This window comes from Protomyctophum bolini (assembly GCF_963924005.1).
Source record: "Protomyctophum bolini genome assembly, chromosome: 19".
NCBI lineage: Eukaryota > Metazoa > Chordata > Actinopteri > Myctophiformes > Myctophidae > Protomyctophum > Protomyctophum bolini.
Genome location: NC_137880.1, coordinates 28,734,037 through 28,757,825, shown reverse-complemented (window position 1 = coordinate 28,757,825; position 23,789 = coordinate 28,734,037). Strand labels below are relative to the sequence as shown.

Below are 23,789 nucleotides of genomic sequence, written 5' to 3'. Positions count from 1 at the left end.
TCAAAAATAATACAACTTTATTGATACACCCGAGAGAACAGAACATGCATTCACATAATCACGATTCCAAGTATAGCAGATAGGGGCAGCACTTGCAAATTGTCACTTTCTAAGTTTCTAGTGGTAATTCCCAATACTTGTACAATCAAATAATGTTGTTAAACAAGTTTGATTGATTGATTGAAATATTTATTAACAGTTTGTAGAATTACAGTACATTTTAAGCACAAACTCAATACAGAGACTGTTAACTGTGAGTGGACGACCCAATTAAGCATTACACTTGTTTACAACAGCTGGGTGGGTCCACATTGTTCAATTCATCAAAACATTTAGAGACATACAAATATAGACACTTCTATGTAGTTAAAGAACAGAACAGGAATTCATCATGTAGGAAGCAAAAAGGGAAAGGATACATATACAGTGAGGGGAAAAGGGGGGTGCGGTGGGGGGGATTCAGATTTTACAGAGGCCAGTTTCGAATTGCAGCCATCCGTAGGTGCCCTTTGAGAGCGGTTTTGAAGGAGTCAAGGGATTCACATGTCTTAATGACTGTTGGTAGGGCGTTCCACATTTTGGTGGCATAGGAGCGAAAATAATTTAGTCCCTTGTTTGTGCCGAATCTGAGTTGCATGTGAATTTGTTGAACTCCCTCTGGTGTAACTTGTGAGTGTGTGACAATTTGAACAGGTACATGGGTAGGTGTAGCGAATAGCGATAGACCCCCTATACTACACTGTAAAATCAACAGTGTAGTAAAATGGCAATGTGGTACCGGAGATCAAAATCGCCCATAGCCTGGTGGACAGGGGGACGTGGGACGGGTGGACAGGGGGGGGGGACTGATAAAAGGTTGGAGAATCAGTCACCCTGACTGCTCTATGTGGTTGTAAACAAAAACATGCCGCAGGTTGCCAGCAGCATCAGCTGAACGTCAGCTGATCGGAAGTGTAGCAGCAGGCCAGCAGTGTGTGTGACTGAGACGAGTGAGTGAGTGAGGCAGGCTACGAGCGTGTGTGTCGGTGGAGGAGAGAAGCTAGCTAGCAGCACTAGCACAGCAGGAGGGTGGAAAAAAGGCAGACAACATGATGGCTGATACCATAGCTGATACAAGGAGGCTATTCACCAAGCCTCAGAACTTAAATGACGCGTATGGACCGCCGAGTAACTTTCTAGAGATCGACGTGAGCAACCCGGAGACAGTAGGGGTCGGCCGGACCAGATTCACCACGTATGAAATCAGACTGAAGGTGAGCAGCAGCAGTGCCGTGTTAAAAGGGAAAGACCAGTCCACACTCCACTGTCCACTCCATCTTAATAAATAAAATAAAAAGCCCTGTCTGCTTATACACTTCGTCGTTCGACCGTGTCGCGAAAATAGCCCATCTACAAGCTCACAACTCGTTGCAGATGCGGCGTGTTGTGAGCTTGTATATCGGCTATTTTCGGCAGCAAAGGGCTGCTGTGTTATTTGATCGCCCGAGCCTTTCTTTCGCTCGACAGAAAATGGCAATTTCCAATGGCTGTGTGGGGAAAGAAATTACATCATTTTTGTTGAACTCCCTCAAATTAAGCCCTTTCTTGCTCATTTAGTCATTCACTTAATCGAGTTAGCTTACAGGCTAGTAGTAAGTGACAATACCAGCCCGTAAGCTAACTTGCTAACAACTTTTTATATGGGACAAAAAAGTGCTCGAAATGTTAACCGTCAAGTGAAAAGGAAGAACATGCAATGTTAGACTAGATATAAATATGTTAGGTGACGTCTGAACATGTTTACAAAGTCACAGGATCACAGCTGACGGACTGCTATTTGCTCCTTGAATAACGGTAGCTGTTATGCTAACTAACGGTTGCTACTAGCTTCTTAGCAGTCTTGTTAATGTTACCTGGGTCCTGGGCCAGAATGCTGGCTTGCCAACGTTAAATAGCTGCGATACGTTATTGACAATATCACTTTGAGGATGATGCGAGCAAACATTACTCGGTATATTTAAAGACAGCTAATATTATAACAATATCTAATGAGGTTTTTCATAACCTGTAGCTATAGCTAACAATTTTGCTGCAGCAGATCATTTGTTTACACTTGTGGCTTCTGTGGTGTCGCGTGAACATATCAACTGCACTAAAAATATACCAATAGCTGACAAGAATAGGAGTATAGGTTTAGATCACAGTTAACTTTGTTCGTAAACTAAGTGACATTATTTTCGAATCGTTGCAGATGATGAATCCCAGCCACACCCTGTTACTCACTGCAAAGGATAGATAATAGTATGTCACACACCATGATAACCTGATTTGAAAGGGAAGCATATGACCCAAAACGGAGTTCCCTTTTCACACACTCAATATGGGTTTGGTACATGTGTGTAACATGTGTTATACTGGCTTTATTATTCCACTACAAAACTCTAGAATGCTGTCCAGCATGAGCGGTAAAAGGCAACAGAATTGCATTAGTCAGCTTTAGCTGGAACTTCAGACAGGATGTTGCAAGCTCCCCGGTCCTTCCTAGTCCACCGCCCCACACTTCGCATTTCCTTCCCCTTGGTCAACAGTTGCAGAGGATATAGAGCACACATTTTCTCAAAGAAGATGAATATAGTCATAATGAGAAGGTTTTTGCAAGGACCCAAATCCTTCTTTAATAATATGTATTGTGTATGATTGGACCCTCTTTTATTGCAAAACATTTGTGTAATCCTGCTGCCAGTTAAAATTTAACAACTCAAGGACTCAAAAATCAATTTGGGTCACTTTTTGACTCTGCTGTTACTCTATTAACCTTGCACCCAATACATACAATAGGCGGGCCTCTTATGTTGTGTGTACTGAAGTAGGTCTTTAATTAAGCCTGTCAAATAATATTCACTCATAGGAATAGACTATGTGACAACCAGGTATAGTCTGGTGACCACCGGAGAGACGGGTGACAGCCGGAATGTAGACGGCACCCCGGGAGCAGTATGGGTTAGCGCCCCAGCCTGCATCCTCCTGAGGAGGAAGCTCAAAAACCTTCAATGAGGATTTTAGGAGGGCCATTTGAGCCGCAAGTCGAGCGTGCAGTACTACCATTGCCCAGCGGTGGAGCCTGCAGAACCATTGAGACTCAAGAATCCACCACTCCTGAATGAAGTGTCTGGTGCTGTGAGTCTGGTACTCCTGGTGAGAGCAGGAGTAGACCTGGTGAGACGTAGGATGGGCCCGGACAGGAGGCAACCCACAGAGCCTAGTCCTAGTCCCTCCACATGCCAGAATTGTACCTCTCAGACCCGGTATAGTAGTTCCGGAGTGGTTCCAACGGATTGTGTGGCCCTGGTCTTTCCCTAGTGGGTCTGATTGAGGGTAGCTACTGGGACGTAAGTCGGGACTTGATCACCCCGGCTGGGTCACCCGAGTGAGGGGTATGATGTTCGCGAAACCCTGATGACCTTGGGATACATCACTGAGGATACGTCCCAGTTGCATCCATGCGATGTATTTCCTTTTTAAAAACCTATATTAAAATTGTAAAAATCACACCTGTGTGAAATGAGGGGCGCTAATATATTAAAGTCTAACTTGATTAGGTGATGTAATGGTGATGTAAAACAAACTGTGCAAACATTAAACGCCATTAGCAATAAAGAGACAATATGACGTAAATGACACATTATGACGTAAATTTTCCCTTCATTGTCAATGCGTTTACAAAACAAACGTTGAACTAAAGACAAACATTAAACTTGTGTATATGAGGGGCTGGCGCCCCTAAAAAAAAAAGGATCCCACCTGTGGGGAGTGTTGGCTGATGAATGAATATCAACATCCTAAGGGCCGATTCATACTCCTATTTTAGAGCCGAATAAAAGTCGGTTCGGCTCTGTAGAGCCTACAATTTGACATCATTTGAGGCTCGGGGGGCGGTTACCGTGCTAAAGTAGTCTCTTCGGTGCTACTGAAAACTTCTGACGAGCCGAAATCATTTCGGCACTACAGCGCCGAAACAGCGGTAAAATAGGAGTATGAATCGGCCCTAATACATCCTGATACTGGGGGGTCAAATTATGACAGGCAATTCCTGCTGTCAAAATATGACCCCCCAGTCAAAAAACAATTTGTTTGAAATAGACACTCATGCTTTCCAAGGTGTGATTTGGCCCTATACGTCCTCTGGGGGGTGGGGTACTACCTGTGAGTGGGGAGTGTTGGCTGATGAATGAATATCAACATCCTAATGCATCCTGATACTGGTTGATGATATCTTATCATCGTACATGTTCATGACGTAAATTGTCCCTTTTATTGTCAGCAGGAATTTAATGTTTGTGTAGGACAAAGTTTGTGAACATAGCCTACGCAAAAAGCTGGACATAGGAGGTGCTAGTGCCCCTCAAAAATAAGAACATTCAAATGTTAAGATTAAGTCTTGAATATATATTCTTTAAAGTCTGCCTTGCAAGTTCTCCCATGGCTCAGTCTGGGCCCATGTAAACTTGCACAGCAGCTGGCCTTACAAGATCACAGTTCCATTCTAATCCACCATATACTGGCTGCTCAATACTGTAGCTGAGCCAGGTTTAACCTGGCGTCACAGGGCTTTTCGCAATACCTGGTGGATCACTGCACTGCACTAAATGCACGGCCACTTGACAGGAATCACACAACATCACGTTAATCGATTCAAAATGAAAATGTAGGTCCAGCTGAAGCAATCTGTGTGGTAATAACTGTTTACCAACCAAGTCTGTTGCAGAGAGAAATATTTGCACTCTGAGCAATCTAAAAAACCCTGTTTGGAAATGCAACACGATCTGCATCAGAGCAGTAGAGGCTGTGTCTGCTGTCGGTTTCAAGAAGAAACTGTCTAGATTTGAACTTCAGCTTACCACAAGCCCTTAGTAGACCTAAACAACATATCTGCGTTTTGGATCATGTAGAACAGCGTTGTTGTGCCCTACACTTTAAAGTCTGATTATTTGACTGAAAAATATACCCAGATTGTGTTTTTGACTTGTTGTTCCAGCCTCCCTTCAGAGTTCAGTGTGTTCGTAACTAACTAGCAAATTCAATTATGAAAATTAGGAGGTTATAATCAATTTACAATAATGTAATCTTGTAAATGATTTGGCACACACACAGACCACATGTTGTGGCAGGAAGGCCATCAATTAATTCAATGATTTTAAGGCCATGGTGTGAAGTTGCCCGAACGGCCAAGGCATGTCAGAAATGCAGTTTAAGTGCTTTTTTTTCCACCAAACTCCTCCATCAAAAGTCCAGACAGAATTGTTCAGTGCAATAATTCTCAATAGCAAACTATAATACTGGCAACAAAATAAAGAAAGGACAAAAAGATAAATAAATACTTCAACACTCCTTAACAAAACCCAAACAGGATGAGAACTCTCTTCAGGCTATGCCTTGATCACACAAGGCCCTGTAGCGCTCCCTCAGGGATGTTATCTGTGTCAATGCCCACATGCAGCCTCCCTTAAAATAGGAGAGTGGATCCTACCACAGGACACAAAATCAATTAGCAACAATTCTATTCAATACACTAACAATACTTCCATATAAATACTTCCATAAATATTGTATACAAATTGTATAAAAGTAACCTAAACATACTAAAGATGCGTTACAATTAAACAAATCAGCATGAAATCTCAATGAAAAAGAAACATTACTCATAACATAGGAAACCAACACCCCTCTCCTGCACAGCAATTGGCCCATCAAGGGAATTGACACCAGCAGTGCAGGAGACAAATGGCAAAACATATGGTTTTCAATACAGTACAAGTTTAAAACGATAGTCCTTTCATGTTATAAAAGCAGTTTGATGTGGATTTGTATATAGGGCACGGGTTGCCCCGTGACACATGGAAATAATGCATTTTTCAACACATAATCGAACTATCAGTGAAAAAATATGTTTATTTCACAAAATCATTTATTGGTATATATTTACAAACACCAGGAGCTGTACTCCTGGTGAGAGCAGGAGTGGACCTGGTGAGACGTAGGAGGGGCCCGGACAGGAGTCAAAGTCAACCCACAGAGCCTAGTCCCTCCACATGCCAGAATTGTACCTCTCAGTCCCGGCATAGTAGTTCCTGAGTGGTTCCAAGTAACGGATTGTGTGGCCCTGATCTTTCCCTAGTAGGTCTGATCGAGGGTAGCTACTGGGACGTAAGTCGGGACTTGATCACCCCGGCTGGGTCACTCGAGTGAGGGGTATGATGTTCGCGAGACCCGAAACCCTGATGACCTTGGGCTACATCACTGAGGAGTGAGTCCCAGTTGCATCCATGCAATGTATCGTTGTTTCGTTCTTTACAAAGGACAATATCTGCAGAAAATTTGTCAGAAAGTGAAAGTGTTTTATTTGTGCAAAAGAAGAGCTCTTATAGTAAATACATGGTCATTATTTGGAATCAACTTTTGATATTGTATATCAAGATACATAATTACATATATATTGTATTGTGGCCTCTGTATCATGATGCACATCTATTGTGAGTTTGCAGGCAATACCCACCCACCACTACTAGCCGGAAGAAGAGCTTCCTGGAAGTTGTCATTTTTCCCACTTCTGCCAAATTCCACCACTTCCGTTTAGAGTAGACAATCAACAGCGTAGGTCTTTCCCAGCGTGACATGGGGGTAGGTGGGGTTACAAATTCAGAATCTCATCATAAGACACATTGGTGTTTAAAAACTGTATTGGAGAAAACTGTGAAATCGGTGTGGGCAGGGATTTAATTTTTTTCTTTTTTTTTGAGGGGCAGACAGCTGCCTGTCCCTTATGTACTGCATCACATACTCAGAATCAGAACCTTTGTCACATTACAGGTGTAAAACGTAAAGTACAAATGTCAGCCGTTTATTATGAACAGGCTACATTTAAACTTGGACCTAACTTATAGTACAAATACCGGACACTACTTGTGTATTTTATTTTCGCTACAAATTCACAGTGTATACGTTGCATGTTAAACTTGGATACATACAAAGCATAATAAACTGGATGCACGTGCAGATTAGACGCACCAACGGACTGATATGCGACAACGGTCGGACATGCATGGTTTGGGTTTAGGTTAGGGTTTGAGGTAGGTTGTCAGTCTAATGACAGTCGGACCAATAGTATGTCTAAACTAAAGCCTGTACACATAATAAACAGCTGACAAAGTAGTGTTTCATTTTAGCGTAGCGAAATTAAAATACCACATTTCTTTCATTTTATTATTTCTTATGAGTGACACTGCGCACTACTGCGTCCTAAGCGAAGCTATTTTACTCTAACACAAAAATAACTCCATACTAGAAAACATGATGTTTTCTATTCTCGGGCAGTACAGAATAGATTTCTTGTTTTACGCCTGACGATGCGGGTCCTACTCTGAACTTCAGGTGGCTGCTGAGCCTTTTCCCTCATGCCAGCTTCTATTCAAAACTCAATATTATTGCTCTAAAATATTGTACACAATAAAACATTATTTAAAGACTACATGTGTCTGGTTGGTGCTGAGAACTACACACTAAACCCAAACTGGAGTGTTTTTTTTAGATTAAGTAATAGAAGTAATTATTCATTGAAACGAAATAAAAGAAAAAATGTAACAATTAGCAAAAATGGCAAATGGATGGTATTCAAGTTCAACCCTTGCTTTGAGTTACTTGATCTTAGTGGATTGGATGATTGCACTCTCCCACAGTAATAAGCAACACATATTGTTCATTTTTACACTTTATTCATTTATTAATTATTAATAAATCTTACAGTGTTTTGGAACTCAGTAGCGGGTGGAGAATCCAAACTCAGCCGTCCTCATGCTGGTCACCAACCTAGCCACATTTTGCTGTGGGATGGCATCCCATTCCTCAACCTGGATTTGTTGCAAGTCAGACAACGTCACGGTTCTGTTGGTCACTAACGCGTACAAGCACGTCCAAGCTGATCCAACAAGTGTTCAATTGGGTTGAGGTCTGGATTCATGGCAGGCCATTCCATCCTCTCCACTCCCAATGCACTGCAGGGTTCATTCACGAGCCTGTCACAGGCATGCCGGCACGGCCCATTCAGGCAAAAACACTCCAGCAAAGAGTTTCACGTCACAAATCTTGGGCAATGAAGGCAAAGGCGTTGGCTGCCATCATGTTATTTCTCCAAAAGTGTCCGCTGAGCCTGATACCCAACACTACATAGTGCCAGTGGTAACAAGAACACTCGGCGGATTTACCCTTTTTGCCGACTTCTCAAGACAAGTCGGCAAACCGTGGAGAATATTCGGCAGACTCTTAAGAAGATTCGCCGCGCGACGACTCTTCTTCAGATTCTGCCGAATATTCTCCACGTTTCGGGGCACTTTCAGCAGCTGCAGCTGCAAGTTTCTGAATGTTAGCTACTGCTAGCTACTGTGCTAACGATGCTAAAGCAACACAACCACATTTTTTTATTAATCCCGTGATCGGGAAAGTCAACGGGAGCGTGCAGGAGCGGGAATGCCATCTATCTAGAATCATAATGATCATTTTCAGGAAGGAAACAACGCTCGCCGCGGTGCTCAGGCTCACTGCTGGCTGCCTGCTGTAGCCAGGGGGGTGGAGCTGGGTGGACCGCAGTGTTTGTTTACAATAAAGTTTCAATAGTTGTCACTGTACAATACTTTAAAACAGTTGTCATGTTGCACACAATCAATTTGGTCATAGCAGCCGCTGAGCCGCCTGTAGCCTCTCCTCTCCAAGCAGCAGCCCACAGTGCCTGCACCGTGAGACCGCAGTGAGAACGCTATAGCATTGCAAGAAGCTAAGGCTTAGCTGCTAAGCTAACACAACACCAGCCGTGGTGGTGATGTTAGCTTAGCGTAGCTTAGCTTGCTGCTGCTTGGCTGTTCAACTTCACTTCATCTCTGCCTATAATTTTTTCTTATTGTTACCCTGACACCGGAGCTGCAAAAACAGACAGATTTACAAGCTCTACAATCTCAACTATCAAACTCCAGCTAGTCCCACTCCTCTGAACTCCAGGCTGCATGAACAGTGCTCGAGCGCTCAGTTAGCCATGTGCTATATGACGTTTTGTTTACCCTGCGACAGGGACTGAGAGAAGGAAACAATGTCTTAAATAATAAAATAAAACATGAAATACCATGTTTGGGTTTATTCATTGAGAAATGCGAGGCCCTGTGCTTTATAATTTGTTAATCCACAACTATACAAAAATCATCACATTTCTATCTATAAGGACAAAGAGCAAAGAGCAAAAATTGCTCTTTTGCAATGTGAAAGAAATGCCACCGAATTCTTAATTATTTTCCTTCTCTATATGGGCACACTTGTGAAAGCTGAATGCTTTTGCATGCTTTTATTGATCTGCTGTCTGATCAGCGTGCATGATCATCATGCAGTAGCTAGATGCGCGCTCCAGTGCCGAGATTTCTTCCCGTTTCGGCGACTCTTCGTCACTTTCCGTCCGAGTTCTCAGACAGAACTCGGACCGGAAAGTGACGAAGAGTCGGCGAAAGGGGAAGAAATCTCGGCAAAGATGAAGAAGAGTCGGCGACCCGAGTTCTCCAGTATTCGTGCCAGTTCAGTGTTGAGTATAAATGGGCCTTTAGTCTCAACATCCCTACAGTTGTACAACAAACTGTTCTTTAGCTTAACAGACTGTTCTTCAGCTTACTTCACCTCTGGGTCAATTAGCACATAATTTAGAGTTTTAATTACATTTATTTTAGCATTCTATGAATATCTAATTGTTCTATGAATAAATTAATAATCATGAATTGATCTGCAACCCCCACCCCTATTAGTTAGATAGACGGTAGAACAAACATGAGTTCCATGTTATTAATTACAATACTTTTCATGATTAGAAAAAAGTTTCTTGTCCAAGACATTTCAGTCTTGCTGTATTTTCCATCAGTTCTAGCTGTCATTCAATCATTAGTATCGATTTGAGTTATTCTTGGAAGGTCTTTATATTTTGTGATGTGTAGGTGGTGGCTATAGGCGCTATGGAACAGTCTTCCCACTCTGTATGATTGCCTGGTGTTTTCCTTGGTTGTCATCCGCGGTGTGACTGACATCCCTGTGGTTAGTGGCCTGGAGCAATTCGATTGGTTAGCGCCCTCAAGTATTTATAGTTTCCATACCTTTTTTAAGGATGGAAGAAGAAAAAAATAAGCGGTTGAATATAAGGCTACTGTACTTGATTAGCGTGTAATAATTAGCATATGCGTGTAATCAGCATTATTGTGCGCCTCGTAACCCTCTGTGACCCTGCTTTGCATAAGAGCACAAGAAGAGGAGCATCCCTTACTTCTTAACAAACGTGGTGTCAACTTTGCTTCGATTCTCCTACTCCTCCTTTCTTCTCCTTTTCTTTAGAAGCGTTTTACGGCAAGTGAAAGTGAAGGGCATGATACCTAGGACTGGAATGCGTGGCATAGGCTTTTGTTTGGATTTCTGTTAAACCATGCTTCTAATATTTGGGGACCAAATTTGAATGTATTTTTCTTTAATTATATGCCATAAAATGTTTGGTTTTATCACTCCCCAACCCCTTCTGCTCTGTTCTCACTGCACCCCACCACCGCCAATCCGTCCCAATTCAAGAGAGTCCTTGCGTCCGTACTGAGTGAGTCTGCCCTAATCCCTTCATTGAGAGGGGATAAGAATGAATCGGGCCAGGGGGTGGGAGAGCTGGACCGTTTGCTCCCCATCCTTGTCTCCCCACCCATAGGAGGGCAGAAAGCCACCCCCTGCCCCCTTCCCTCCCCCCCGACGGCCTTCGTCTCCCTTCCCACTTATCCCCTTTCTCACCCAGCTGTGTGCAGTCAGTTGCCTTGTTTGTAGAATGGTTATCTTAGCCCCTGTGATGACTATATAGACCAGTCCCATATAGTAGCACTCCCCTACAGGTGGAGGCTTTGTAGGGCTGTGGCTGTACTGGTTCTTTTGGGTAAAATTAATGGTCAAATTATGTGATAAAGTACAAAACGCTGGTAATGCTTATCACAAGATTTCTCTAGAGAAATTGATTAGTATGTTTACCCAGCAGTCAAATTAGTTTAATAATGTGCCAAAAATAAAATCAATGGGAAAGTTGTAATGCACCTTTTTACGTCAGTAATTAGATATCACTAACCTGCTTATTCCTTTACAACAAAACATTTGGGCAAGGTCATTGAAGGAGTTCATGGTCATATGAGAGACTTCATGGCCCATTTGTCACATGACCAATTTGACACGCCAAGGCCAACTGGTTACATAGGGTGATGTGATCTAGATTTCATGGTCTTTGAGAAGGAGGTAGAATAGATGGAAAGTTTATTTAGAATTCCTGAATTTTATAGTACTTTTCAAACTGCAGACTTGTGACATTTCTGTCTTGTGTTATACGAATTTTTAGGTTTCTCAAAGGGCATATACTGTCAATCATGAGTGGCAGGTTGAATAAGTATTGATTATCACCCCCCCCTTACCTTCCTCTTGTATATTTCATGCTAGGTCACTCCTTGCAGAGTTTCTATATAACCTTTATGCTTATCCTTTCAGTCTGTGGGTTTGAATGAGTCTCCCCACTGGTCTTGCCCCTAAAAGCATATTGTTTATTACTGTTTTGAACTCTGCATACAATGGAAGGAAAAAGCATTATAGGCATTGTCTTCTGCTGCTGGCTTCCATCCCCTCCAAAGGGCACACTCAGGAGAGTGAACTTTGGGATCTCACTTTGTTTATGGACAGGAGCACATAAAAAGCTCTTATGGTACTCTCACCCCTCCTCTCTCCTTCTTTCTCTCTTCTATTTGGAGGTGGAGTTGGGGGTGTTTGGTCATTAATACAACGAGGACGGTTTTTGGTGGGGGGTTTTGTCAGGCACAGTCAAGGGTAATCCAAAGTCTACAGCATCCTCCGACAACTATTTTAATGGAAATAGGGAACATATTGTATCAAGGCTACCATATCCTACTTGAAATGACAGTATCAAAAGTGAGAGTTGATACTATGGCAACAAAGCAGCTTTTTGTCAGCTAGGCGAGTCGAGGGAGGAGGGAGGCATTGGGGCTACAGGGGCCAGCTAGCCAGGGAGAAATAAAGCGAGTACATGGAGAGAGAGAGTAGAGTGAGTGAAAGACCCACAGCCCCGTCGCTTTTGTTCCCTCTGTATATATATTATATATATATATTCTTTCTCCTTTCGGAATATAATGCAATGGAGATGGCATTGTGTTGCCATTTTAATACCATTATTGTGAAAGGGGAATCATGGGAGGGGTAAGAAGGGGCCATGCCGGGTTAAGGATGCTCAAACTTGACTTAAACCATTTTGGGCGGGAACCCCTTTGGTGTTAGCATTATGATATGCTTTAGCTATTGAAAAATAGCAGATCTACAAGCTCATAGCGCGCCACCGAGTGCCGCGCTATGAGCTTGTAGATCTGCTTGTAGATCTGCTATTGTAGGTCTGCTATTTTTTTTAAATCGAAGAACGACTGACATGGAAACATAGTTTTTTCAGAAAACTGTCAGGATGTAGAAGACATTTTTAGAATCTGATCTCGGGTCAGAATGCGTTAATCCATCCTGCTAAAAGCTAATGCATCGCAGCATCGGCGACTGTGAACCATTCTCACAGGAGACGAGTGATCTTGACACACACATCTCTCTGGGATCCTTTTCAGCCTGTCCCTTACCTTAATGAGCCATATTCATCATGTCCTAAACATGATGAATCATCTGCTTCTCTTATGCAGGGTTTTATTTAATATTTTGTATGGAGGGACGAGAGATGGGGGGGGGTGACATGCAGTAAAGGCTGTCTGGATCGGGAGTCGAACCCACGTCACACTGCCAGACTGGATTACCAGCCAAGGTGCCTGGACCATTGAGCCATGGCCAAGGTGCCTGGACCATTGAGCCATGGCCCAGGCCACCGTATTTGGATTTCTATAAGCAACTTTGCATGCTCTCTCCCACACTTCTTATCGCATCATTTGTTAAATTAATTTGTTACATTTCTTGTTAGGTCTGTGATTATTATAGATGAGATGACTATGGATTCATATTAATTTTTCTTTGTATTATGGGACCATTCATTGGGGTACATTTTTCCACTCTCAGTTAAATGTATGGTCTATGATCTTGTAGGTCTGCTATTCTTTAATTAATTGCTTATCCTCTTCTCTCGCTAGGTTAGGTTTCTCTCCGCTTTCTTACTCTGCAAGTGAGTTGGACAAAGTGTGCCTTTAAACTGTTAAGAAAATGCTAAGACCTAGGAGGGGTGTGGGCCGGCCCTGTGTCCCGGTAACTCGAGACACCCGAGCCCTAACCTCTAACCAGCCGTGAAGGGAACAGAGGCGAGGGAAATCTGATCTTTGACTTGTAGATCTCCCACGCACCGCCTTTTTAATGTGTGTGTGTGTGTGTGTGTGTGTGTGTGTGTGTGTGTGTGTGTCATACCTCTCTATTTTCAATCCCACACTTTCGTTCCTCCCCTCGTCCTGTAATGCCAATCTCTTAATCATAGGCTTTTGACTGGGAGAGGGGATTGAAAGGGCAGGTGACTTATTCTCTCCTTCCAAGCACCTTTTGTCAAGAGATGAGTGGCCCATACCTGTGTGTACGTACGTGTGTCTGTCTGTGTATGAGCATGCTCGAATGCAATGCAGCGTGCTATCATTTATTATTTGCGTTAACTGTGCGACTGGTCAAACGTGTATAACTTAACACCTGTGCATAGTGTGTGTCCGTGCATTTGTGTGTGCTTTCTGGGTATGTACATGAGGGGATTAGAGTCACGGCGGTGGCAGATTACCTGTAACCATGATCTGTTGTCATGGGGGGATTAACTTTGCGGTGCTCCACACTGCGAGGTAACACGACGCAGCGGGCCAGCCCACGGTGAGAAGAGAGAGAGAGAGGAGGTTTAATGCAAGGGTGGTGGGGCGATAAAGCTAAGCTTAATCCACTTCTCCTGTGACCTGAGTGAAGGGGAGGGGGTATGGGGCGGGGGGCACCGCCGGCCTCGCCTCGGGGAGAACTCCACGACTTGAAATGAGAGGGTAGGTGGGAAAGAAATGAAGCATTATGCAAATGATAACAAACTTGAGATAGAGAGGGTGGCAGTCTGTGTCAGGGAGACGGATAAATCATGAACAGAGGTGCTACGTGTCCGTATGTTGCCGAAGCACTTGAAATCAGTCCGACGGCCACCAAAATTCCATCCAAAAGATTACACCTGTGGCTTGGTGCCTGCCTCTATCGTGCCCTGGGCAATATCCCGTTGAATACCACTGACATAGAAACTTTTAACTTAAAACGTCATTTTCTTTCCAGTTACTTTTTTTTATAGTTAAAATTACAAATTAGTTTGATCTCCTATTGTTCACTACAGCTGTTTATATCTGAAAGCAATAAAGCTTGTCACATTTGGCGCAAGCGGGGTGGCGCTTACCGTAACGTCCATGAACACAATGCGTCATCGCCAGTTGACATGTCAATCAGGAAGTAACACACAGACGTAGGAAGTGCCCTACGATTATCGTTTTTCTTTTTCATTTTAACACTTTATTTTCAATATTAACGACTGACCCTCTAGCAGTGGTGAGGAGGTGCAGATCCAGAATTTGATAGACTGAAGAGTGGGCAGATTATAGAGAAGAGAGGGTTTGAGTTTTCCACATTGAAAATATTTTCAAAGGAGGCTCAAGGGCGACCGTCTGACTTATTGTCACAGAGTGGGTGACCATGGCCAGTTCTGCCCTCCTATACTGTTAATTTAATCATCCATAGAGCAAATAAAACTCTTCAGTTTTCTCTCCTCCTGGTCCATAATGACTACAACCCTTGCTTCTGCTCTCCTCCATTCAGCCATTTACCCAGTTGTCAAGTTAACTCTCGTCTCCAATCTCTTTTACACACGTTTAGTCTATCCATCGATCAGTCTGCATGCGTGCGCGCGGCTCACGGGCTGCGTGCGGTTATCGCAGCTGCAGCACCGAGTACAGCACTCAAGTACACTGCACTTGTAGCTCCTTCTGCTGTGAATTCTGACCTTCTGTGATTGTGTTCCGCCAATGAAATGTCCTGTGCTCTCTATCTCTCTCCCCCTGCTCGTCTGTATGTTGTCATCTGATGGCCATGTGCTGTCAAGACTAGTGTTAAGAGGTTTGGCATTGTGCTCTAATGTGCTGTTTGCTTCATTGTTCTCCGTCAATGTCAAAACATCTCCAGTTTTTAATATGATTGCTTGTAAACCGCAACTTGGAATAAAACACACAAACATACAGACAGACACACACACACACACACACACAAGATACCTTGGTGAAGTTATTTTCTTTTCATTATTCAGTAAAGTTGGATTTCAATTTATTTTTGTAATAAATCAAGTCGGAGTGGATCACACAAAGCTAGAAACAAACCAAACAAAAGGAGACATTTCAATCCGTTGACTGCTTGAAATTGGCACAATCTTGCACTCCATCTCTGTCAGTAATTTTCTGACATAAAATGATCACCGGGCAGGCAGGCATTGGTTCCTCTTTTCCTATTATATATTGATGGGTGGGTGACCTTAGTGCCAGGAAAGGTTCAGTTTTGAGTATTTGAGAGAAAAATAATAATGTATTGTCCCAAATATCTAGACTCTGATTATAAGACCTCCATTTTTTTGTGGAAAAAGAACATTTGAATGTCAAAACAGTCTAGTCCCTGTTTATAATACGACCGAGTTTTTTAGGATATTTCTATTGGAAAGAACACAGTCTTATAGCGTCGCAGTCCCTCCCCCTTTCAGAACGACGAGTGGCCCAGGAAATGAAATGCAATGCATTTCTCCCATAGGATTTTCTTTAAGTATTTATTTAAAGACGGTTACGCCACGGACAAAGCCAACTCGCATCGTGACAAATCATGACAATGAACACAATATTTTGTGCCGATCAAATCATTAGAAAGAAGAAAATAAAGGCAGGAGACAACACTTTGTTTTGGTTTTCTTCTTATAAATTATTTGATCGGCCCAAAACATTGTGTTCATTGTCATGATTTGTCACGATCCGAGTTGGCTTTGTCCGCGGCGTAACCGTCTTTAAATAAATACTTAAAGAAACCCTATGGGAGAAATGCATCGCATTTCATTTCCTGGGCCACTCGTCGTTCTGAAAGGGGGAGGGACTGCGACGCTCTATAGGGTACTTGCCACTATATGTTTGAATATAACAGCGAGGATCCACCGGGCGCGGTGCATCTCAATCAGCGTGCGTCAAAAAACAAACCGGGGCAATTTTAATGCAGTCACGCAACTCAACGCAACGCGGGCAGTGGAGCCACCCTTCATTGATTAAAAAGGGAACATTCCCTGATGGTGACGGAGACGTGACGCTGACGCGCCCGGTGGAGCCCCGGTGTACGGGAAGGTCCCTGGAACTCTGGCATTGAACTCAACTATTCTATTCATCAATGAATCAGTAAAACTATTTTCAATTACTGGTTTTGGCCAACTCGCATCATCAGAATCTTTAGGGAAACATTATTTACATTTGGGCAAGTTATCCACTCTCAAACAGTGTAATGAGCCAGTGCCTTTTTCAAATGAACAAGTAGAACATATTTTAATTCCCTATTGTCCGCTGGTCATCTTTGTGTGTTTGGACAGACCAACCTGCCTATCTTCAAGCTGAAGGAGTCTCGTGTGCGGAGGCGATACAGTGACTTTGAATGGCTCAGAGCAGAGCTGGAAAGAGAGAGTAAGGTAAGTTATGGTTTATAGCTTTTCAACCTATGCTTGTCCCTCTCAGTTAATTAATTAATCTTTCACTAGATTTATTCTTTCAGTATTGACTGAATAAAAAAATTCTATGAATTTGAAATATTGTTAACCAAGAAAGTGAGTGTCATTATGATGTTATAGAGAATTACGTCCATCCATATGAGCACAATGGGCTATGTGGATACATGCCATTTTGGAAGGAACTGGGCCCCTTCCCTACTTCCTTCACAGGTGTTACCGATGATACTAATGAAGGCTCTGTTCCATTCTGGTCAAACAGGCAGGTTGCTGTATTGAGCATGTTGGCTAACTGGAAAAGCTCTGCGCGCTATGGACACCGCATTTGGACACCAACAGTTGGTTGTCGCTCAATGTTAAACCCGAGCTGCACAGGGTTTCCTCGGGCAAAATGCAGGGGCCCGCCTGCATTCTCAGCTCTGACCAGTAGGGCAGAGTGCTTCAACGCTGGAGAGCATCCCTGGGGGCTTGGTGTGCATAGAGCCTTGTTTGCGGGAGGGAAGCCAGGGCAGGGAATGCAGTCATTGTCACTGGAGTGTATCAGTGACTCCTGTAGGTTGGTCAAGGACCTTGTCTGTCATTATGGGTTGTTGAACTTAGAGTTCTCAAATTCTGCCCGAACCCGACCCAACTTTTTCGGGCCGGGCCTAAAATGCATAGAGGGGCCTTGGGCTCCATGAGAAAATATATGTATATTTAGTTTTGTTATAATAATAACGGTGATTCTGTTCTGTGTGTATTAATCTACGGTATTACGAAGATGGTGCTGTTTCACTTTTTACTCTGTGATAGAGTTCTCAAATTCTGCCCAAACCTGACCTTACACGTTCCGGGCCTTTATTTTCAGGCCTGTTGAGATCTCTAGTTGAACTGTGAGTACATCCTCCAAGTGAGGCTCCTCACTGGCAGGGGAAAAGTAGCAGGTGATTCAATGCATATTGGAGGACGCATAGTATGGTTTCAGGGCCATCCCTTGGACCAGTCAGTTTGAAGACTAACCAGAAGGAGCCAGCGGTAACAAGACTACACAAGCGTGTGGGGAATTTGGAAATGGAATAGCCAAATTGGGAGGAAAGGGGGACATTTTAGAAGGGAAAAACAGAATAAGAAGAAGAAACATAAACCACCTCTTGTACGACTCCTTGGTTTCTTTTGCTCCAGGTTGTGGTCCCACCTCTTCCTGGCAAAGCGCTCTTCCGTCAGCTCCCGTTCCGAGGAGACGATGGAATATTTGATGACTCTTTCATCGAGGAACGGCGTTCAGGCCTGGAACAATTCCTCAACAAGTGAGTCAACTAACTTGTGCAAGTTTATTTTCATTCTAGCTTGCACACAAGTGTGTTATCTCATCATTTTCACTTTGTGAACAATCAAACACTTTTTGTATGATGGGCAGAAGACACAACTTTTTCACTTCTCTTTGTATTGTTAACAGACTGAACCCAAAGAGAAGGGTAAGCCGTTCTCTCACATTCTCCTCCATTCTCTTTCATAATTACCTCGTACAAGATGAGAACAGCCAAAGAGGACACAAGTGCGCACCCCCTGCAACAATAATTTTTCCCACATTTGTTTAAGTGTTGATGTGTAATTTATGATAATTGCAGCTCAAATTACAGCGCACGGTTCCTTGAGGGATAGTGTGTGCACCCCTGCTTATTTTTGATCCAGTATGTCTTCATTCTTCGCTGTCGAACAATAAAAGTTACAGTGGGAATGTAATTATTTGCTTTGATTGCAGACTTGGCCATTATCTTTGTTTCATGTGCAAATGCGTCAGCGTTACCTGTTAGAATCTTAAGTGTGTGTGTGTGTGTGTGTGTGTGTGTGTGTGTGTGTGTGTAGACAGTCGAGAACATAAAAAAAATCCATAAATAGATTTCTTTTCTTCTTCTTTTTTATAGAAGCTCAGAATATGTTGGTAATTAAGATATTCCTGTGAATGAAACACTAGTGTTGATCATATCATTGTTCAGACTTAATAGCGGCCAAGCTGGCTGACGATGGTGTTTAATCTGTGATTGAGAGCATTGTGAGGGGGAAATGTTTTGGAATGGTAAACATGATTATCGCCACACAACAAATGGAAAGGGAGGGAGAACTGTCACTTTTCAATTAGGGAGTTTAGACTAAATGCATTCTTCAACTGAAGAAGTTGTTTGCATCATTTTTCCGTCCTGTCAAAATTTCCAAAACCAATTGAGTAGGTTTAATTTGGTCCTTGAAGATGATGTTGGGTAAATTAAAATCTCCAATGAACAGACTTTAATGGTATGTGAATTGTGAACTGCATAGTAAGTGCCTCCTTGAGAGTGCTTTCCCCCATCTTAAATATTTCCCATTTAAAAGTTCAGCTGTGTATGTGTTTAGCGCTGCTCAGCCTGGCTATTATAATAGAGATTTGCTGATAGGAGAACATTTTCTATTATGAAAGATTTGCCCTTGAAAGATTACATCTTAAAAGTCTCAGGTGCACTACTGTATGTTCTGATGAGAGCTTCTAAAAGCTTAACAAGGAGAGGAATCCAATCCTGATTTCTTGGCATAGTGGTATAATTTTTGTCATACAATTATTGGGGTGTACACTATTACCAGGTGAACGAAAATACATCGCATGGATGCAACTGGGACGTATTCTCAGTGATTTATCCCAAAGTCATCTGGGTTTCGGGTCTCACGAACATCATACCCCTCACTCGGGTGACCCAGCCGGGGTGATCAAGTCCCGACTTACGTCCCGGTAGCTACCCTCGATCAGACCCACTAGGGAAAGACCAGGGCCACACAATCCGTTGGAACCACTCCGGAACTACTATGCCGGGACTAAGAGGTACAATTCTGGCATTATAATTCATGGCTATTAATAGCCAATAGACAATGATTTACAGTAGATGGTAGTTGTAGTGTGATGTGGGTGGAGGATTTATTATGACAGGACGTTGTGCTCATGATTTTTTGGCATTTTTTTCAAAACGGGCCTCACCTGCAAACTTTAGATGACAAATCATTATAGAATGCCTGATCACATGGAAAACAAACACTGTGTTAATTAATTCAGGCATTTTGTTCAAAATGGAGCATTCCTACAAACTTTGTTCTAAGCCAGTATGAAGTATGTATGAAGCATCTGAAAGACTCATTTCGTTTCATGGCTATAGAGATTCTGCTTGATGTTTTGACAATCTGTAAGTGTACCGTCAAGAAATGTATTTTGCAAAAATCGAGCTCCTGGTTGCGCTATAACAGGCCCATTTGAAAAACATTGGCCATCCAGGGAGTGTGTGTGCACAGTTTTGCTTTGATCAAGCCAATGGTGCCGGAGATTAGCTGATCACAGAAGGACACAAGTGCACGGACGGATGGATGGACAAGGTGCAAAACATACTCTCTCCCCATGCTTTTGGACGTTTGCATTGCATCACATGCTTTTGTAATGGTATTGAAATGGATACATCATTCATTTAGCCACTTAAAGGTCCGTTAAGTCTGAGGACGACTTGGAGAGAGACCTCTAGGTCGTCCTCAGACGAGCCCTCCATCGTTGCTGAATCCAGTCATCCCGATTCTCCATACATCTGGCCAGCTCGTTGGTGCTTTGCGCTCCTGCGCCATATGTTAATGTGGGACGTCCTTGTGACTGGTGGCCGTGTGTTGGATCCCACAGCACTAGTTTGCTGGCTGGCAGCTCTTGGTGTCTTTGGCAGTGTCCTGCTATTCTCATTCTCCTGGCTGCTATTTTCTTGCCCAACATTGGCATTCCATCATACAGTCAGATTTGTGTTTGTAACATGTGTACTCTTACTGATGTTTAGTGCTGAATTCTGGTTAAGTTGTGTTTTTGTTCAAATAAGTGTCAAAGTATTATTGCTATAGGGCAGTGGTTCTCAACCTTTTTTCACTAAGTACCACCTCAGAAAATATTTGGCTCTCTCCGGGGTACCACCATTATGATTTAAATTCAAATACAGTAGCGTACACTAATAATCCTAATCCCACAGGAAGCAAATTAATTCTAATTTATATATGAAAATAGTATATATTTTTCCACAGTTGTCAGCCAACAAAGAAAATGATAATAAAACTGGCACTTTAACTCTTACAGTTGCCACACAACAGATGGAGAGACGCGCGCGCGCGCACACACTTGTGCTTTTGCTAGTGAGAAGTAGAAAAATGTGCAAGGGAGCTATGAGAAAGTTTAACTTTTACCACCGGCTTTGCGATACGCATGTAGCTGGCTTTAATTGGTTACAGCTGTCTTGAATCAACACTTTTCAGTAGGCTACGTACGTTTGGCTGTGGCTGTAAGATGCGTTTGAAATGGGTTTCATTCATTACCACTGTCTGTAGGCTGCTCCTCTGCTAGCCTTGAAGACGTCTCCAGGCGTTTTGTTTTCACTCCTCTGCCCCCCCCCCCACTCTAGTGTTTCTTCCATTTGAACGGCGACCACAACACCAACCTGTGTGTCATTTCACTGGCGCTCCTGAAGGCAGCCATAGTGTTGTAGGTCCGTCCGAGACATCAATCACAATCACGCCTTTTCATTTTCTGACGATTCCTCGTACCACCAGAGGGGTCGTCTCGTACCACAGGTTGAGAATCACCGCTATAGGGTGTTTGTTCAGTAACCGAGCTCAACCTGTCTCTCCGCTCTTTAGTGAACAGAAAAGGCATTTTTAGGTCAGGATACTAATTTGATCTATTCAGGAGATAAGAGAGAACTGACGCTGACTTTTTTTTTTAAGTGAATATTTTTAACTCATCTTTGGGGGGTCCTTGACATGAACTACTGATTTATCAACATATGTATGAACTCTTGTTTACTTCATTTTTATTTGCAGATTTTCATAGTTAGTCACAATGCAGGGGTTCGATTGTTTTGACTTCATCACTCCTATGTGTGCGTGTGTGAGTGAACTTACCTTTTTGCTCTCGTTTCTTTTTCAGAGTGGCCGGTCACCCTCTAGCCCAGAATGAACGTTGCCTGCACATGTTTCTACAGGACGAATCTGTGGACAAGACCTACACCCCGTCCAAAATTAGACAAGCCTAAAGCTAACACGGTGGCTTTGTTTGGCCTGGTGTGGCCTGGCTAAGACCAGCTCAGCCCCAAAGCAACCCAAAGCTCTTTCTCAACTGCTAAGAAAAAAATCCCTCTGGAACCCCACAAACACTTCAATGATCTTTTTTCCAGGGACCTGTCCCTTCTTCCCCTTTTAATTAGTGATGCCAACTAGTGCTTGTTTTTCACCTTGTAATTTGATCCAGTTATAAGAATGTGTGACATGTTATTGTTAATTGTGGTTGAAAATAATTTATAATCATTTCTGTTTTGGTCTGGAACTGCCACTAACATGGGTGTTTTATGTATTTATCAGTGAAGTATGTTTGTACTTTGTATGTATTCATTTATAGAGTAACATGAAAAGAATGTTCCACGTATGCAAACCTTGTGTAAAAGCCACAATACTTTACTTTCCATATAATATATATATATACATATATATATATATCCAACTGGAATGTTGCTCACCATAACTGTGACCTTAGCACACACGTCTGGATGGTCCCTGCCATGTAAATCTCACATTGTAATTGTCCCTTTGTTTAAGTGTGTGTGTGTGTGTGTGTGTGTGTGTGTGTGTGTGTGTGTGTGTGTGTGTGTGTGTGTGTGTGTGTGTGTGTGTGTGTGTGTGTGTGTGTGTGTGTGTGTGTGTGTGTGTGTGTGTGTGTGTGTGTGTGTGTGTGTGTACTGTACACCAACCAGCACCTCTCCTGTTATCCTCCTATAATGATTTTCTAGCGAGTAAAACATACACAGAGGGAACCGCAGTATTTCTACTGGCTATGTGCATTTTGAGATTTATATACTGCTGTGCCATTTTTGTTGTACTTTGACAATTTTCCAATAAAAACAGGTCAAATGCATTCATGTATAAGCATATAAGGCTGTCATTCATCGATGATCCTCACCATCACTGTACATGCACATGAGAACTACTACAGTAACTCAGGCACACATATCTAACCTTTATCATGTTTATAGAAGAATGAAAATGTAAATATGTTGTCCACTGACTACCCTGGGAGTTTCAGAGATGGCAACATTGTCCTGAGTTGTCTGGGTTTTTCTTTGTTTTCATGAGGTCATTGGAGCTGTTTTCAATTTGAAATTGTGATAATTTGTGGCACTAGCAAGGTTTTTTTTGCCCCCTGTGTAATTCCCCGACCAGTATTTGTTCTATAAAACGTGTTTCAAAACAACAGCTTGCAATTCCATTAGGTTATATTCAAGACATTTTAATTCAACATATTTAATGTCCTATACTTCATTACACTTTTCAAAGAATTATAACTTCCACTTTGTACAACAGAATAAAAATATTACAGCCCATAAAACTGTTCCAAGTGCTGAATCCAGTGTTAGTGTCTAACATGACAAAGTACTGTAGATTGATAGGTTTAATGCTGTCTCTTGGCTGGGGCACACCAACACAAACATGAAAGTATCCACTTAAACACAGACACCCCTTCTGGTCATTTCAATTTCAGAGTTTGGGGAGCCAGTGCAAGCATATTCATATGCAGAATGTCTCTTCAGTTCCTCTTCGACGGCGCATGCGTCGCGTTTGGTTTCAGCACTGGGTCAGATGGACAGCGACTCTCATGTTTTGCTGCCCTGGCATACGCACGTGTCGTCTTTTGGTTTCCTCCGTTTGGATTGGATTGGAAGGACATTGGTTGTCAAGCTCATTGGTTTTACACTCGCGAAAAACTTGTGGGAGGAGTTTCTTTGCAAAACATTCGCAGGGTTCGCCTTAACATTTACAACTTTACACTGTATAGGCCATCGAGGCTTACACCAAAGATTGTAGTTCAACATCTTAAGGACACTATAATAAAATAAAAAGCTACTCTTTTATCCTTAACTCTAGACTAGAGCCACTGTTAGCTGTTGTACAGTCTTTTTCAACATAGCTCAGGCCTAAATGGTTT

At 42.7% G+C, this 23,789-nt stretch overlaps 1 protein-coding gene across 2 annotated transcripts; it reads left to right on the top strand.

The window, feature by feature from the left end:
• Nucleotides 1–971: 971 nt before the first annotated feature.
• Nucleotides 972–22,721, top strand: snx3 (sorting nexin 3). Of its 2 annotated transcripts, none has more exons than XM_080790809.1 (4): nt 972–1,253; nt 16,661–16,756; nt 17,954–18,078; nt 21,741–22,721. In XM_080790809.1, exons 1-4 carry the CDS (start codon nt 1,089–1,091, stop codon nt 21,844–21,846), a joined length of 492 nt encoding a protein of 163 aa, XP_080646935.1. In that variant the 5' UTR covers nt 972–1,088; the 3' UTR covers nt 21,847–22,721. The 2 variants fall into 2 exon arrangements, with proteins under 2 accessions (XP_080646935.1, XP_080646934.1); XM_080790808.1 differs by lacking the exon at nt 21,741–22,721 and adding an exon at nt 18,228–18,471.
• Nucleotides 22,722–23,789: the final 1,068 nt, after the last annotated feature.